The following is an 18,142-nucleotide window of genomic DNA, read 5'->3' on the forward strand; positions in this document are numbered from 1 at the left end:
AGACAATAGGTATTTTCAGGTTGTAGAAGAGAGAACTGTAAGTGAATTATAGCGCTAAGTTTGAGTGAAGGCTCACTTATGTGCAAACTTCTAGCTGGTCTTAGCTGTTGAATATTTCTGACCAAAGAATGGCAGTTGTCTGTAGATAATGATCAGAGCAAAATATCTCATGATCTCAGCCCATCTGGAGTCCAGTGAGAGGAAGTACATAGGGCCCCATAGTATCAGTTCTCTTACACCCCAAAATAACTCATTTTCTGGAAGAGACTGACTAGGAAGACTCATGATCAAGAGACACTCCCAGCCCCAAATTCACTGAACTACTTTCCAAAGACTCAGGTAGGTACAGATAATGTCAAATAAATCTTAGCCTTTTAAATAGACCCAAAGGTGGCTCTTAGGCTCTGATGCTACAGGGCCCTTTCCCTGAGGAGAGTCTATCTTGAGTATAGTTGGAGGCTAAATTATATCCTAATCTCTCTGTCTTTTGGGGGGAAGAAGCTAATTTCTTTCAGTCCTTGAAGGAAAATTTTCAGAATGGAGATGTTTACCCTGTCAATAAATCATAAGGGGGAAGGGAGTTCAAAGACAGTCTATCTCAACTTACAGCTTAAGAATAATTCACTCTTCCATATCTCCAAATAGTCGGTAATCAGCCTTCCTCTTAAAAACTTCTGTGAGCAGATCTCCTAATAGTTATCAGATGTCACAGAACACATTGTTATTAGGATTATTTTTGTCCTGATTGTGTAAGAAGGACCCTGCACTTGTGGATGGCTGTGGCAGTATTAGCTCTGATTCTCTGAGACTTCTCATATCTGTAGTAATAGGGATGAGAGGCAGGGATGTTGTGCCTGTGTTAATTCATTGAGATGAAGTAAACTGTTTTGAGTTTGAATCCTGATTCATGGAGGGCTGGTCTATGTATTATGTTTGTTTATCTTTTGAATTTGAGTCATATTTACCAGCATGGGTTGTTTTGGGGATTTTGGGCCCCAAAAGACTCTAGTCTAATCTTTTCATTTTACTACAGGGAGCCTTTCCCCACAACTCTCTTGTCATTGCCATCTCCCCTGTCTCCTTCCTAGGCAGACACTTACTCCCATGATTACTCTTGCAAGAGGGAACTTCCCTGGTTCCCACTCTTCTTCTCATCTAGTGCTGATTCTAATAAATCCCATCAAGCCAGTGAAGAGGTCAGAGGTTGCTATTCAATTATTCACAATTTCCCTAAAGTTCTAATCTTGGTATAGAAATCTTACACTGCCCCACCCCCCAAAATTTTTTATAATGTACCTGGAACCTTTCCGATGCTCCTAGCCATGATCTGTTGGCCATCTTCATGTTTATTGACTTTAATATGGCAGGGGAAAAATCAACTTATTTGGAATTTAGACATTCAATTGTCAGTATTAACTAGTTATGTGTCCCTTCTTCATTTCTTCTCTCAAGACTCAGTTTCCTCATTTGTATAAATGAATGAATGAGCAAATGAAAAAAAAGGTGTTTATTAACTTATAATATGCCAAAATCCAAGGATAGCACTAGAAAATCAGGATATTCCCTGCATTCAAGGAACTCATTCAAATTGATTGAAGCTCTCTATCTATCTAGCTAGCTAGATAGCTGTAAGGATTCAACTCTAGAGCAAATAGAAAATCTCAGGGATCATTTTGGTGTGAAGGATTCCTAGATAAGACCTAGTGATCATCAGTCCTATTGGAAGGATTATAATTGGTTATTCTCCACTCATGTAACCAGAGGGAATAGCCACATGAAACCTCACTTTGGAGTCAGTGGTGGTACCTAGAGGGCATCTGCCTAATAGCACAGGGAGGAAAAGTTTAGTACAAGGGTGGAAGTAGAGTAGGGAAGCTGGGGTTCCCTGTTGTGTGAGTATTCATGAGCAGGCAGTGTTTGCCTAAGAAGGGGAGTGGGGGAGGAAAAAATGGTTAGATAATTGAGGGGATGATCTCCCCCCACTAAAATGAAAAGGCTAGATAGTTTTGTAGACTCCTTTTACATATAACAGTCTAGAAATGCCATCACACTGTAATAGGTAAGCACTGAGTTTATAATCAGAGGCCCTGGGTTTGCGGACCAAATTTTCTGCTTATTGCTTACATGGCTCTCCACAAGGCACTTTATGTATTTGGGCCTCAGTTTCTGAATATGTAAGGTAATAGGATTGGACTAGATGATTAGTAAGATCTCTCTGGCCTACAAGTGTTGCATGTTAAAGAAACAGACCCAAAATTTTCTTTGCTTATTTGTGGCACAATTGAAAGATCGCTGATCTTTGGATCCCTGTTCTGTGTTTTATTACCTACATAACCTTGGAGATATCAATTGTCTCATCATTTGTCATCTCCTTTATTCATTTCATTTTGCTTCACACTCCCTGAGGAAGTCATGCAACAGAGATGCTGACTGGGTTCACAATAAGTTTGTGTTATCAAAATTTACTAATGATTCACTCTTTTATGGCAACCCTATGTTTTTCTCCAATTCTTTCCTTTATTTTTTTTAAACCCTTACCTTCTGTCTTGGAGTCAATACTGTGTATTGGCTCCAAGGCAGAAGAGTGGTAAGGGCTAGGCAATGGGGGTCAAGTGACTTGCCCAGGGTCACACAACTGGGAAGTGTCTGAGGCCAGATTTGAACATAGGACCTCCCATCTCTAGGGCTAGCTCTCAATCCACTGAGCTACCCAACTGCCCCAATTCTTTCCTTTATTATTATCCATAGGGACTGACCAAAACGCTCTCATTTTCCCCCAACTCCCAACTGTTCTCTCACTCACAAATCCTTTCAATAAACAATAGATAAACCAATTCAATAACTTCACTGAAATAATTGAGCCCTTCTACCATGTTTTTCTAGTATCTACATGCCTCAGAACTTCTCTTGATCCATTTTCCTCTTCTTATCAAAAAAGGTGCTTCACAGAGGTCAAAATTTCCATTTGTTCTCTCAATCCTATACCATCTGGACTCATTTAGGTACTTGGTATATCGATTGTCCCATTGGCATGGCCTTCCATCACCAATTTCTACCTAACTTCTAACTCAATCTCTTAATTTTAAAAAAAATCTTAGTTGTATTTTGTCCTTACAAATCCTTCATGATTTTTAGATATCTTATGCCTTTCACTACAAAACTAGTAGAAAAAAGTACTTCCTTTCTGATTTTACTTCTTCATTGTCTAGTCATTTCTCCAACAATTCCAAAATGTTTTCTAATTATTATACTCTACAGAACTTGCTTTCTTCATTTACCATGTATCTCTTTATCACTGCTTTTTAGTTTTTACTCTATCCTTGACATTCATGACCTTTGTACAACCTTTAATATTGGCCCTCCTCTTTTGATGTCTCAGTTCTTCTGTGGATCTGATTTCTGCTCCTTAATCACTTGATTAAATCATCCCCACTCTCCTGTCCCTTTAGCATGAATGTCTCCCAGGCCTTATCCCTGGGTCATCTTCTTTCCTATTAATCTTTGTGATCCTGTCAATTCCTAGGTATTCAAGTGTCATCCTTAAACAGACATCCAAATAATAAAATCCCATTTAAGGAACTTGGAGGTCATTTAATCCCATATTTCTTTTTTTTAGTTGACTTAATGAATTAATTAATTAAGAATATTTTTCATATATATATATATATATATATATATATATATATATATATATATAATCTTACCTTCTGTCTTAGAATAAATATTGTGTATTGGTTCTAAGGCAGAAGAGTGGGAAGGGCTAGGCAATGGGAGTTAAGTGACTTGCCCAGGATCACACAGCTAGGAAGTGTCTGAGGTCAGATTTGAACCTAGGATCTGCTATCTCTAGGCCTGGCTCTCAATCCGCTGAGTTACCTAGCTCCCCTTCCCCCATATTTTTTTGAGCATTTTAGAAAAGAGCCCCAGGAGGGGAGAAGCTTCCACGTCCCAGAGCAGCCCAGTCCAATTTTGGAGAGCTTTATGTATTTGAAGCCATTTTCTTACATCCTTGCCTTTTATTTATCCACCCCTAACTTCTCTCCTGAAGTCCAATCTCATGTTTTCAGCTGTCTGCCGGACATTTCCTCCTGGATATCTCACAGGCAAGTCAAAGCCAGCAAGTCCAAAATGAACTGGTCATCTTCCCTTCTTAATCCCACCATCTCTGTTGAGGTTTAGGGTTATCATCACTCAACCAGGTTGGTAACTTCAGGTACAAAGTTGCTACAAGCCAAATTAAAGTCAAGTTTCTTTGATCCTTTCCCCTCCCTTGTTGCCCAAATTTAGGTCTTTGTCAAATCTTACTGATTCTCTTCACAAAAGTTCACAAGAGCATGAATTGAACTGTGGCAGGGACCTTTGGGACCATATGGTCCAATCTGCATCTTACAGATGTCATCTACACACTCTCATTTCTCATCCCCTCACCTACACTTTCTCAGAGCCCCTTTGCTTTCTATGTTCATTTCTCTTAAAACACTCACCACACGGCTGCCAAAATCATCTTGCCAAGGCACAGACTTGTCTCCTCTGCAAAACTTCCCATGGCTTCAAAATGCCTACAGGATGAGATACAAATCCCTTGGCCTGAGATATAAAGCCCACCACAAATGGTTTTTCACCTAGATTTCTCCCTAGTCCTATAGCATACCTTTTGAACATATGTAGACTGGAGGCACCTGGGTGACTCAGTAGATTGAAAACCAAGCCTAGAGATGGGAAATCCTGGTTCTGATCTGGTGTCAAACACGTCCTAGGTGTGTGGCCACATGACCTCCATTACCTGCCCTCTACTGCTCTTCTGCCTTGGAATATGCAGTATCGATTCTAAGATGGAAGGTTGTTTGTTTGTTTTAAGTAGAGAGACCACTTACTACTCTCTGAACTTTATGTTCCTTCTCTGGCTTTCATTCCGACCACATCTACTTCTGTCTCTGGAATGTACCCCAATACCCATTCTCCTTCCCCCTTTTTAGTTCCTCTTTATGGTCTCTCCCATTAGAATATCTCTCTCAAGCTTCTTGAGAATAAGGACTGACATCTTTTCTCTTTATATCCTCAGAGCCTAGTATACTGTCTGGAACATTGTAGGTCCTTTTTTTTTTTTACAATTAATTTTTGCTTTATTTTTGGAATTTTATTTTTCAGTTCAATTTTCATAAAAAATGAAAATTTTTAACATTTCTTTTTTTTTAATTTTGAGTTCCAAATTCTCTCTTTCCCTTCCCACTTCAGAGAGAAGGTGAGCAACTTGTTCTAGATTATATATGTGCAGTCACACTAAAGAGTTCCATGTTAGTTAAGGTGAAAAAAAATACAGACCAAAAATAGAAAAAGGAATAATAACAAATATTTTTAATATGTTTCAATTTGTATTTAGACTCCACTGGTTCTTTCTCTGGAAATGGCTAGCATTTTTCTTCCTCAGAACTGTCCTGGATCATTGTATTGCTGAGAATAGCTAAGTCATTCACAGTTGATCATTGTACAAGATTCAGCTCATTACAGCTGCTGCAGTGTTCTGCTAATAGCCAAATGAATGACTTTCTGTTACAGAATCATCGACATAAACATGAGCTCCTCACCCGAGCAGTCTCAGGTGTCACCCAAGCAGTCTCAGGTGGATGTGGAGGATCTCATTGAAGAAGACATCCAGAAGGAGAAAGTAAAGGAAATTAAACCTCTTCCCACACCACGAAGCAAACTGGAAGTATTCCTGAAGAAGGAGATGGAATTCTTGGGGGTAATCATTTCACCCAGATTAGAGTAAATAAAATAGAGCCACGATCCCTGGCTATATCCCTGGTATTGTCATATTGGAAAGAAAATTGTTCTAATTCAGGAGCTTATGCTCTGGAATTGCTATGGATTCCCCCAGAAAGTTCTGATTTAATTCTCTGCCATCACCTGGAGAAGAAAATGGGGGGTGTGGGGTAAACCTGAGTTTGTTTCTAACTTCTAAAGGGAAATAGTGATTTGTTTTTTTCCCACAGGGAGACCATCTCATAGAACATTCAATGGCTTTAACTGAATCAGATCCTAAATCATAAGAGAGTCTTAGAGTTAGAAAGCATCTTAGAGTAGTGTGTCACCGTGCTCAAAGAGATAGAAAAAAAAGCATGGAATTTAATATTTAAAAGGAATTTTAGAACACAGAATATTAGAGTTAGGAAGTCCCTTAGAACAAAGAGTATCAGAGCTGGTGAAAATCTTGGGATATATAATACCAGATTTATAAAATATATTAGAAGGCAAAATGTCTGAGAATAGGAAAAGAATCTTAGAAATATTTAGTATGTTATCAAGTCAATATGATGCTGAGACCTAAAACAGCAGAGAAAAAAATTATAGAAAAAATAATTTCATTAAGGAAATGGTACAAAAACACTAAATAAAATAGTAGCGAAGAGACTAAAATAATATATCACAAAGATTATACATTGTGACCAAACAGGATTTATACTAGAAATGCAGCAGTGGTTTTTTTTTTACAAGGAAAACTATCAACAGAGCTGATTATATTAATAAGAAAAGCAATAAAAATCATATAACTATATCAATAGATGTGGGAAAAGCCTTTGACAAAATAAAACACTCATTCCTATTAAAAATATGGAAAGCATAGGTATAAATGAATTTTTTTCCTAAAGTGATACAAAGGATCTACCTAAAACTATCAGCAAGTATTATCTATAATGAAGATGAGCTAGAAGTCTTCCAATAAGACTAGAAGTGAAACAAGGATGCCCATTTCCACTAATATTAATTAACTTAGTGCTAGAAATTCTAGCAATAGCAATAAGAAAAGAAAAAGAAGTTGGAGGAATCAGAAAGAACAAAAAGATAATAAAATGATCTCTTTCTGCAGATGATGGTATATGGGGAAATTCTAGAGATTCAAATAAAAGTTAGTTGAGACTATCAACAATTTTAGCCAAATAGCAGGATATTAAATAAACCCACAAAAATAGCCAGCATTCTTATTTATCACTAACAAAGGCCTGAGAGAAGAGATAGAGATTTTTCATTTAAAATAACCACAGACAGAATCAAATACTGTATAAATGGAGATTTTGAACCTTTGACTTCTAGAGAATGAAGTCAAAGGTTCAAAATCTCTACAATACCTGAGTGTACTCATGCTAAAATAAAGCCAGGAACTTCATGAGCATAATTTAAAACACTATTTCTATTACAGGAAATGTTTTCCCTTATTCTACATGTATTTTTCTTCTTGCAGGTGGCTCAGACCATGATTGGTATTATCTGCTGCTTTTTTGGAGTAACTCATAAGTTTATTCCAAATTTTCCACAAAAGGAGGGCTCTTTCTCTTCCTTTCAAATAGGTTATCCAATATGGGGAGGATTACTGGTAAGTCTATTCAAGTCAGTCAAACTCGAACCCATGTATTCCTTTCAAGCATCTCATATGTGTAAATTCCTGGGTCACACACCAACATTTACATACTCACTTTACCTTCCTGTCAGAATCTAGTTTTTGGATACTTTCCATCATTCAAACTATAAAGCATCCTCAGATGTCTTCTACATCTTCCCATTGAAACAATAAGATACTCAGTTCTTATCTGGTATTCTGAAAGACATATTCTACAGGCAAAAATAACCCCAACAAGTTGCATAACACAATGTTTTGATATTTTTCACTGTCTTTAGGGCCATTATAAAACTACCACTCTAAATCACAGCAAACTCCTTCTCCATTATAAATTCTGTGGTTCTGAGATTTCCTGGGATTAAAAGAAAACCTTTTCAACAAATAACAAAAAATAAAATTAATCACCTAGAAAATCTATTGCTTAGCCTTCCAAAAGAAAAGAGAAGAGAAGTGTAAGGGCCAGAATGTAATGAGTAAAAATAAAAATAAAAAGGTTGGAACAAGTTTATCAGACTGTGGTCACCAGGAATTAATTTATTCCAAATGATTTTTTTTAGCAATTTATTGATCAAATATAGAAAGAGTGAAAGTAGAGAAATGAGAAAGAGTAGAGTATGAAATCTAGCTTAATGAGCTAGACTATTTGCTTTACTCCAGCAGGGTTCCACAAGCCCCAGCCAGAGGGCCTAGGATCAATTAAACAAGGGTGTTAGCTACTGGGCCTCCTCCAAATTGGGAGGCCCCTCCAGAGGCTAGTACCTCTCAGAACAAACCAAGGAAGGGAGTCAGCCTTTTTCACTCACCCATGTGGTAGTCCTAATAGAAGCAGTCCTCAGCCAGAGCTCCTCCAAGTCCAGTTGAAAGCAAAAGACCCATCTCAAATTCAGAACTGCAAAGAATGAAGAACTCACCTCACAGGAAGTTGTAATTCCTTTGAAAGACGCTTTTTTGTGTCACTTCCTGTGCCTTCCTCTACTTTTATATGGACCATTTATAGTCTACAGTTTTGCTCAGGACTGCAAGTCAGTGGGTCCTGATTTGTCACCCATTTTCTCACATGTGGGTCACAGACCTCCCCCACACAGACCTCCCCCACTTAAGGATAAATTTAGTCACTTTTGGTGAGTAAATCTAAAAATGGGCAGGGGAGAGTTAATCCCATCTTCACACTAGAGACATTAAAGAGGGGTGGAGAGAGAGACTTTAATGGTGAAATATTGCACATGCTGTCAGATTAAGTTGCTACAAAGCTTAATTTTGAGATATCACCTTGTCCCTCCCACCTCCCAAGCCAATTTATCCTAATAATTTTTAGTTTTAGTATTTGGGTTTGTGTTTATTTTGTTATAAGGGATGGCTCTATGAGCAAGTGAGGGATATTCTGGAAAATGAAAGTGATCTAAAAACAAGAGACATAAATAATAATTTGAGATTAGAGGATTTTTAAGTTCCCGTCTAGCTCTAAATTCCTATCAATTTGGCATGAATTAAAAGACAATTCCATTCTCCTGCCCTATGCCCAATCAGCATGAGATATGCAGGCTCACCCCCTACTTGCAAGTTCCAATTAGTTCATTGCCCTCTCCCTCACAGAGACTCTCTTCAATTCCAACTTCATTTCCAAAGCAAGCTCTATACTTAACCTAGCATGAACAGATTCATTAGTGCCTTTATTCCCCTACACTGAACTAAGAGTGACTTCCATGAAATGTATGCTCTGCTAACAAGACTTCCAATTAGTACAAATAATAATCCCAAAAGTCTTTCCTCTCTGCTGTTACCTCTCCATCTACTTTGCCATAATATAGTTGATAGGCCATCCTCTCAAACTCCAGATCAACTAACATAAGCCCCAAGACTGTGTGTTGAGTGTATTCAATAAGACTGAACTGGATTCTCCATTTTCCCTTTTTCAGCTACTATACATCCCCAGCTCAGATCCATGGCTTTCTGCAGCTCTCATATGTTTTTCCTATGTATAACTATACGTACCTACCTGTAAAAACCCCAAAGTTCTAAATTTAGTCCAAAAATGTTGTGCTTTCTTTGATTTAGACCCTTTTGCACTGCATTAAAGAATTAATCAGAAGGATTTCTATGCACAGACAGTCTTACTCTCAGTAGCAGTCAATATTAAATGAAAGTCTACTGGGTGTGTTACTTCAATTGATGTACTGATCTGGAATATAGGGTATGGATGACCATAATCTCCAATGCCAAAAGACTGTTGATCTCCAAATTGAGGCTAAGAATCTTCATAAAATTTAGATTAGACTGAGAGTTTTTAGTCATTTTGATTACCAAATCAATTCAATAAATCAAGTCAAAATGGACTGTGGCAATTAACAGTATAATGTAATGAAAAGGGGATGAAATTTCAAAATCACAGGACCCAAGTTTGACTGTTGGCTCTGTTACTTATCCCTCACTTATCCCTTATTTATTCAACCTTTGGCAAGTCACTTATCCTCCCTGGGACTCATTTTCCTCATCTGTAAATTAAAGTCCCTTCTGAATGTTAGCCTATGCTCTTATAATAGCAAAAGATACTGTATCATTATACCCCAAAGGATTTTAGTAAAATTTTAAGTCTCAATAGTGACCTGATTTCCCATTTTCTTGATTAGAGAATATGCCTAGAAATACATCTTGACCAAGTTTGAGAGAATGGGGGAAAAAGTATAATTAAGTCAAAAAACACAGTGAGGGAGAGTGCTAGAATTGATGATGTGTACCTGAGTTCAAATCCCTTAATTTGTGAGCCTGGGAAAGTTATAGCCGAAGGAAATCCAAAGCAGAATGATGGTTTCAATAGTTGTTTTAAAGGAAAGTGCCTCCCAGGCTTTTGTTACTATCTTAATTAAATGTTAACTTCCAATTGTGACTTTCAGGACTTCTTGGTTTTCCCCACCTTTATTACTAGACTTTGAGGCCTTGACGTTATCATGTGACTGGAGTTTCAATTATATGGAGGAAGTAATGTAGGCAGTCAGTTCCCAAAGACTAGTTTTACTTTTTCCTCTTTTGGACAGTTCACCATTTCTGGATATCTGTTGATTGCATCGGAAAGAAAAGGCACTAAATATCTGGTGAGTAGTGGCATTGTCCTTTTCTGTCACTGAGAATGAAGAAAGAAATCATAATTATTAGTGGAAAAGAAGATCTTCAGGACAGAATAAGAGATGTATTAGTATAGTATAGCATAGCTTATCTTAGTATGGTATAGTGTATTATATTATAGAATAATGTATTGTGAATAGCATATTTGTAAACAAAAAGTTCATGGAGTAGAAAAATATAACTGAGAATTTTGCTTAAAGAATGATCAGACTTCACTATTCCAAATGGCAGTGTTCCCAGACATACCTCTGAATGTCAGTTTTCCCCAAAACATCATTTACTGGATGCCTTCCACCAAAAATGGTATCTATTCCCAGTTGCTATAGAGGTCTGTAAGGCTTGCTGAATTTAGATATGGAAGGAAGTTTAGATGTTATTCAATCTAATTCTTCTCATTTTCCAGAAAAGTAAATTGATCTCCCCTAAAGGGGAGTGACTTGGTTAAGGATACCTAGGGAGCAAGTGGCCAAAGAGAGATGTGAATCCAGGTCCCCTGACACAAAACAGTGAGCACTTTACACTTATTTGAAAGCATAATTGGTAAATAGAAGCAAGATGTCATTTTATACAAAAATATGTTTTTGTCAAATGATTCTTTCTCAAGTGCAGGAAGAGAAAATAACAAAGGATGAAGATATCTGGGAAGGAAGGAACAAAGAGAGAGAGCAAGGAAAGAAGGAAGAAAGGAAGGAAAGCAGAAAGGAAGCGAAGAAGGAAAGAAGGAGGAAAGGAAGGAAGGAAGGAAGGAAGGAAGGAAGGAAGGAAGGAAGGAAGGAAGGAAGGAAGGAAGGAAGGAAGGAAGGAAGGAAGGAAGGAAGGAAGGAAGGAAGAAAGGAAGGGAGGGAGGAAGGAAGGAAGGAAGGAAGGAAGGAAGGAAGGAAGGAAGGAAGGAAGGAAGGAAGGAAGGAAGGAAGGAAGGAAGGAAGGAAGGAAGGAAGGAAGGAAGGAAGGAAGGAAGAAAGGAGGGAGGGAAGGAAGGAGGGAGGGAGGGAAGAAGGAAGGGAGGGAAGGAGGGAGGGAAGGAAGGAGGGAGGGAAGGAAGGAGGGAAGGAAGGAAGGAAGGAAGGAAGGAAGGAAGGAAGGAAGGAAGGAAGGAAGGAAGGAAGGAAGGAAGGAAGGAAGGAAGGAAGGAAGGAAGGAAGGAAAGGAAGGAAGGAAGGAAGGAAGGAAGGAAGGAAGGAAGGAAGGAAGGAAGGAAGGAAGGAAGGAAGGAAGGAAGGAAGGAAGAAAGGAAGGAAGGGAGGAAGGAAGGAAGGAAGGAAGGAAGGAAGGAAGGAAGGAAGGAAGGAAGGAAGGAAGGAAGGAAGGAAGGAAGGAAGGAAGGAAGGAAGGAAGGAAGGAAGGAGGGAAGGAAGGAATGAGGGAGGGAGGGAAGGAGGGAGGGAAGGAAGGAAGGAAGGAGGGAGGGAGGAAGGGAAGGAAGGAGGGAAGGTAGGAAGGAAGGAGGAAGGGAGGAAGGAAGGAAGGAAGGAAGGAAGGAAGGAAGGAAGGAAGGAAGGAAGGAAGGAAGGAAGGAAGGAAGGAAGGAAGGAAGGAAGGAAGGAAGGAAGGAAGGAAGGAAGGAAGGAAGGAAGGAAGGAAGGAAGGAAGGAGGGAGGGAGGGAGGGAGGGAGGGAGGGAAGGAAGGAAGGAAGGAAGGAAAAGCTTGATCAAACTAAGAAAATCAGAATGTCCAAGCCAAAGGTTTTAATGACTGTTCTAATTACCTCTTAGGTACGAAGCAGCTTTGTAATGGCCATTCTCAGTTCTGTGGTTGCAGGATTTGGGATAATGATTCTTTTATTAAATATAGAGCAAACATCTTCCATTTTGCATGAATGCCAAAATCAACCAGTTGGAGACTTTTGCTTTGCAGCTATGTTTTTATATGTAAGTGATTCTTTTTGAAAGGCTAAGATTCCCCCTATTCCTTGGAGTTAGAAAATTCATTGTTTTTCATCCATAGTAAGACTAGTCCTGGGGTATTTAGGTCATAGAGAAGTCTTGCAGTTGTCCACTGCAGGTGTATGCAGGAATGGGAGAAAACAAATGCCTTCTCTACCACAGAGATCATGCTATGATGAGATGAAGAACCTCTGATTATGCTGGCCTAATTCCTGGGTTCCATTAGTTATTCCCCTTTTGAGGGGTTGGTCCTGAAAATGGTCATGGCTTAACAAGCTGTCTGTCAAGCAACCATGTAGAATGTGTCTATCCTGTGACTCTGCTTTTCACTCTTTGACAGGAGACTGCAGCCATGGTCTTATTCCTCACCATTCTGGAGATGCTTATTGGCTCATTACTCCCTTTCAATGAAATACTTGGAAAAGTAACGGAAGCGTGGTTTGCAAAGGTAAATTGGTGAGAAATGGTAAAGTGCCTTGAATACAAAGCTAAAAGTCTGAACCTCTTCAAAATTAGAAGGTCCCAAATGTTCTTGAATGAGGTAAAAACATCATTAAAATGGTACCCTGGAAAGGAAAATCTGATGCAAATGAGTAAAATAGATGACCCTTGTGAAGGAGAGGAAGAACTAATGAAATCCATAGAAGATCCAAACCCCTCTTTTCAAATTCAGTGGACTTTGATGCACATTATAACATCATTTCAGTCCCCAAGAAAACTAGGGAATAGTTCTTTTTCCTTTTCCATTTTTCCCAAACCCCTATTGGCCATTATTCCCATTCTCCTACTCTGAAGTCCAGTTTTCAGGACTTCCTTTGGTTCCTTATTTATAGAACTCCTTCTCCTATCTCCATGCCTTTGATTCAGCCATCCTGCATTCTTTTTTTTTTAAATCCTTACCTTCCTCTTGGAGTCAATACTGTGTATGGGCTCCAAGGCAGAAGAGTGGTAAGGGCTAGGCAATGGGGGTCAAGTGACTTGCCCAGGGTCACACAGCTGGGAAGTGTCTGAGGCCAGATTTGAACCTAGGACCTCCCATCTCTAGGCCTGGTTCTCAATCCACTGAACTACCCAGCTGCCCCCCATCCTGCATTCTTGAAAGTATTTCTTCCTTATTTCTGCCTCACAGAATCCTTCTTTTCCTTTAAGATGCTGCTTAGATAACAATTTCTGTGAAGCCTTTCCTGATTGCTGAACTGCTAATGTCACCTTTCCAGATAACTTTGTATTTACCTACCATTCATATGTGTGTGTATGATATAGACAGGTATAAGAGTGATTTAGAGAAGTATAAGATATAAGTTCAAAGACATATAAGATACTTCCTTGATCTTGAGTATCTCAGACTCTAGTTGGGGACACAAGATACACAAATGAAGTAATTTAAAATCATGTAAATCAAAACACAATGAAATTAGATTCTGTAACACAGAACAAGTGTTAGTGGGAAGAATTCCAGAATCACAGTTAGAAGATTTTCATTTGACTACAAGTTTTGCTATGTAATCATAGTGTAGCCTCATGGATCAAATTAGAAAATACACGTACAGCTATTTTTAAAACTTAAGGTGCTGTATAAATTCAAATTATTATATATAACTGTTTAATATTTATACAGTAATTTATAACATATTAAATTTATAATTTAAAGCATGTTGCTTTATTATCTCAACTGGCTCATGTCAATCATGTAAAATAGATGGCATAATCACTCTAATTTCACCGAAAAGGAAACTGATGTTGGAAGAGATTAAATAAATTGGATTCAAAGAATTCTGAGCCCCTTTCACCTCAAAGGTTGTATGTCTATGATTTAACAACTAAAATAAATGGATTGATTCATCTATAATTATTACTCTCTACTGAATATATATCAGGAGCTGTACTTGGCACTTGAGATACAGAGGCAATACTGAAATAATCCCTGCCCTTAAGAAATTTATAATCTAGCCCGGGGAGATAACACGTCCATTTATACATATGTAGGAAATAGATTAATGAGACTTTAGGGGGAAGTTGGGTGCCATCGGGAAAAACTTTATTTAGAAGATAACCTTTGGACTGAGCTTTAAATATCTCTCTCCCTTTCTCTGCCTCTGCCTCTCTTTCTACTTTTCATATATATATATGAAATATATATATGAAATATGTATATATATACATATATACATACATATATGTATACGTGTATGTGTATATATATCCTCCTATCACTTTTCAGCTATACATTGTTTATCATCTATAATCTATACATGTATCCCTACATATTTCATATCCAGACTTTATCACACAGAAATATACAAAATCTCCTGTCGATTACCTTTTCCTTATCTTCTTTATGGTTATATACTCTAACCTCTTTCAAGATAGAGGTACAGATGAAAGGCTGATATAAGATTGGGTGTCAAATCGGAACTTCTGTCCTAGAAATTCTCTGAGTAAGTTGATGGGGATGGACGTGCAGGTCTTTATCTCCCAGGAGTGACCTGTTCCCTTGGAACTTCTCAATCTGTCCTGAAAAGGTAGGAATGGTAGCAAAGAGATGTATAAAAGGGGACACAGAGAGCCTCCGAGAGACAAAAGGAGGTGACTGAAGAATTCAATGTAACCTGGAGGAAAGGTCTGACCATTTTAAAATGTGAATAATGTTTTATTTTTCCTCAGCATCCCAAAGCTGCTAAAGAAATTCTTTATGAAGAATTAGACATTTACACCCCAATTGCTGAAGACATAGAGCTACATGAAAGAAAGTCTGCACCTATGGACCCAAAGGACATAAGCACAGAATCCAGGGAGTTACTTGATTCCACCCTATATCAATCACCGGAGGAGTTCCCCAAAACTTAGTCCAAAATATCAACAAATGTTTTCAGGGCATGGTGTAAAGGGTGTTTGACTTAAGGCCACAGTGCTCAGGTTTGACTTCTGCCTCTGTCATTTAATTCCTGTATAACTTTAATAAAATAACTTAACCTTTCTGGTTTTCAATTGTTTCAGTCAAGCCAACTCTTCATAAATTCTTGATATTCTTTGCAAAGACACTGGAGTAATTTGCCAATTCTCCAGCTCATTTTACAGGTGAAGAACTAAGGTTAATACAGGATTAAGTGACTTGTCCAAGGTCATATCGTTAGTGAATGTCTGAGGTCAGATTTTAATTCAGGAAAAGGAGTCTTTCTGATTCAGGCCCCACACTATCTACTGTGTCACCTAGCTGCCCATAACCGAGGTTTAAACCCTGTCTCTAATTTGAGCTTCCTATGTGAAGTCATTGACCCATTCTAGTGTCCAGTTATTATAAATGAAAGTCGTCTCTGAGTTATCTTCCCGACAGAAATCCGTGATGCCAGGATAGTTTGTTTCAGATAGCTCTCTCTTCCTATGAGCTTCCTAGTTTATATTACCTTTCCCATAACTTATATTACTTTAGCACATTAAGATAAAAAAAAAAGCTTTCTCATAAGAATTCTATCAATCAAAGTATTCAAAGGTATTGTTATCTCGATTTTATAGGTATAATATTAATCCAATGATCCAAAGTCATACAGTAGCTATTAAGATAGGATTTTACTTCATTTTACCTAACTCCAATTTACTACTCTTCCTCATGTTTATGCTGGTTTCATTCAAATCAGGTTGTCTAATTTCCAGGTCTGATCTTCCACTTTTCCTTTGACTTCAATCTTTCAATATAAGACTTATCATGTATACAACACTTTAAAATTTTAAATGTATCTTTCATTGGTGATATGCTTTCAGTCTCATGATAACCGTGTGAAGTCAGTTTTATGAGAATTATTATTCATTTCACAGATGAGGAAAAGGAGACTCAGAGGTCAAATGGTCTTTCCAAACACTTCCAGATTCCAAATCTCAAATGAGCTCACCATGCTATACTCTTCCCCTATTTACACCAATAATTCAACACTGTTTAGCCATTGTTCCTGTTGCTGCCATTGTTGTGGTAGAGCATATGTCATAATGCTCATCCAGCATCAAGGACGTTGGAGAATTACAAATCTAACACAAGACTGGGAGGACTTGGGCAAAATATTGAAGGTTTGGTCACATTTAAGTTATAAAGGAAAGAATAAAAATGACATTCTAGACTGAGAAGCTGCAGAGATTGAGAAAATATGGGAAGGAGAAGAGAATGAGTAAAAACTGATAGGGAGACTGGACTGACTTTCACAAGGAAGCATGATGGGAATTAAGATTGAAAAGGTTAATAAATTAAGAGACCCAGTAGTCTTTCTCTGAGGCTTTGTGCATTAGTCATGCTTTATCTTTCTTCAGTTTCTGGCACCTTGGAATTTGATGAATTATTACATGGATTTTATATGGATGTTAATTCTTAATTATATTCATTCCATCTATTTAATTTCACTGTTACCACCTTTGTTTAGCCTATAGATTGCCCTATTTGCCTCATTAGTGGACTATTATTGCAATAGCTTCTTAATTTGTCTACCTGCTTCCAGCCTTTCCTTCTTCAGCTCATTGATAACACAATTGCCAAAATATATTTCCTTATATATTTTACCTTTTCATATATAGCTTTTTGCATGTATGCTATCCCATTGGCATCTAAGCTCTTTGAGCGTGAGAACAATTCAGAATTAACTATCATTTCTGGCACATAATACGTGATTAATAAAAACCTATTGACTGAGTAACTTATTCCTAAGACACAAATCTGATTATTTCACTCCAGAAATCAATAAAATAAAATAATATATATGTTTATTGTAGCAGTCCACCCCTAGCTATGGGCAAGGGGAACAGTTGGTATGTACAGATTGCCTTAGAAGAGAGCATGCTCAGTCTTGAGCATGCTCAGTATTGCACGTGGCTGGGAAAGCCTTTGACCCTTGACCCCAGCTTCTCTCAGGTTAGGCGGGAACACAGGTTTCTTTGTGCTCACCTAGTTAAGAGAAACCACACCTATACCTTGTCATTAACCAATGAGAATCATCCCTGTGTACTGTGTATATTTGCATATCAAAGATTATATATAGCCCAGCAAGCTCCGCCTCACTCTTTCTCTCTTTCAGGCTAGCTGATGGCTGTCCTGGCAGGAGCTTGGCCTCTGGCCAAGCTCCATCTTTAAACCTTCTCTATCTCTCTTTCATCTCTCCGACCTGTGTGGTATTAAATGTGGATCTCTGGACTGGTAAAAGCCTTCAGAAGGGTCCTTTGATCAGAGCTTAGCTGTGGCTCATGGAAAATTAATAAAGACTCATTCCTGCCACCTCATATCTGTAATTTGACTCCATCATCCCCCTCGTGGTATCTAAAACTTCTATCCTGTCTCTATCTTCCTACCTTAAAGCTTCTCTCTCCCCTCTGAGGAAGCTTTATATATATATATATATATATATATATATATATATATGTATATATATATATATATATATATGTATGTATGTATTTTGAACAAGGACTACCAAGGATGCTATGACTGCCAGATCATAGGAAAAGATGTAGAGGTTAAAGTATAAGAAGCCTAGAAATGTGGGGGAGACAGATTATGAAGAAATTGAATAAAAACACTTTCCATCTTTTATCCTGGGAATGGCAGGGAACTGTTGAAAATTCAGGATGTGTTGTGAGATGGTCAAACATGAGTTACAAAAAGATTACTGTGATAACATTGAATAAAGGCTAGCATAGAGTAGGACGAAGCTAGAAGAAGGTAAATTGACTATCAGCTTATTGTAATAGTCTAGGCTTGAAGTGACA

General features: G+C 38.0%; 1 protein-coding gene across 1 annotated transcript; it reads left to right on the forward strand.

Annotated features, from left to right (window-relative positions):
- Positions 1-228: 228 nt before the first annotated feature.
- LOC103096027 (high affinity immunoglobulin epsilon receptor subunit beta-like) lies at positions 229-15,377 on the forward strand. Its single transcript, XM_007497567.3, has 7 exons — positions 229-339; positions 5,557-5,743; positions 7,241-7,372; positions 10,429-10,485; positions 12,230-12,385; positions 12,741-12,848; positions 15,065-15,377. Exons 2-7 carry the CDS (start codon positions 5,573-5,575, stop codon positions 15,245-15,247), a joined length of 807 nt encoding a protein of 268 aa, XP_007497629.2. The 5' UTR covers positions 229-339; positions 5,557-5,572; the 3' UTR covers positions 15,248-15,377.
- Positions 15,378-18,142: the final 2,765 nt, after the last annotated feature.

This window comes from Monodelphis domestica, chromosome 6, assembly GCF_027887165.1.
Source record: "Monodelphis domestica isolate mMonDom1 chromosome 6, mMonDom1.pri, whole genome shotgun sequence".
Lineage (NCBI taxonomy): Eukaryota > Metazoa > Chordata > Mammalia > Didelphimorphia > Didelphidae > Monodelphis > Monodelphis domestica.

Excerpts from the sequence above, each read along its gene's own strand:
- LOC103096027 (XM_007497567.3), top strand. The coding sequence starts at position 5,573 with ATGAGCTCCTCACCCGAGCAGTCTCAGGTGTCACCCAAGCAGTCTCAG. Across the intron at positions 5,744-7,240 it reads AGGAGATGGAATTCTTGGGG|GTGGCTCAGACCATGATTGG; the intron begins GTAATCATTTCA and ends TTCTTCTTGCAG. Across the intron at positions 12,849-15,064 it reads CGGAAGCGTGGTTTGCAAAG|CATCCCAAAGCTGCTAAAGA; the intron begins GTAAATTGGTGA and ends ATTTTTCCTCAG.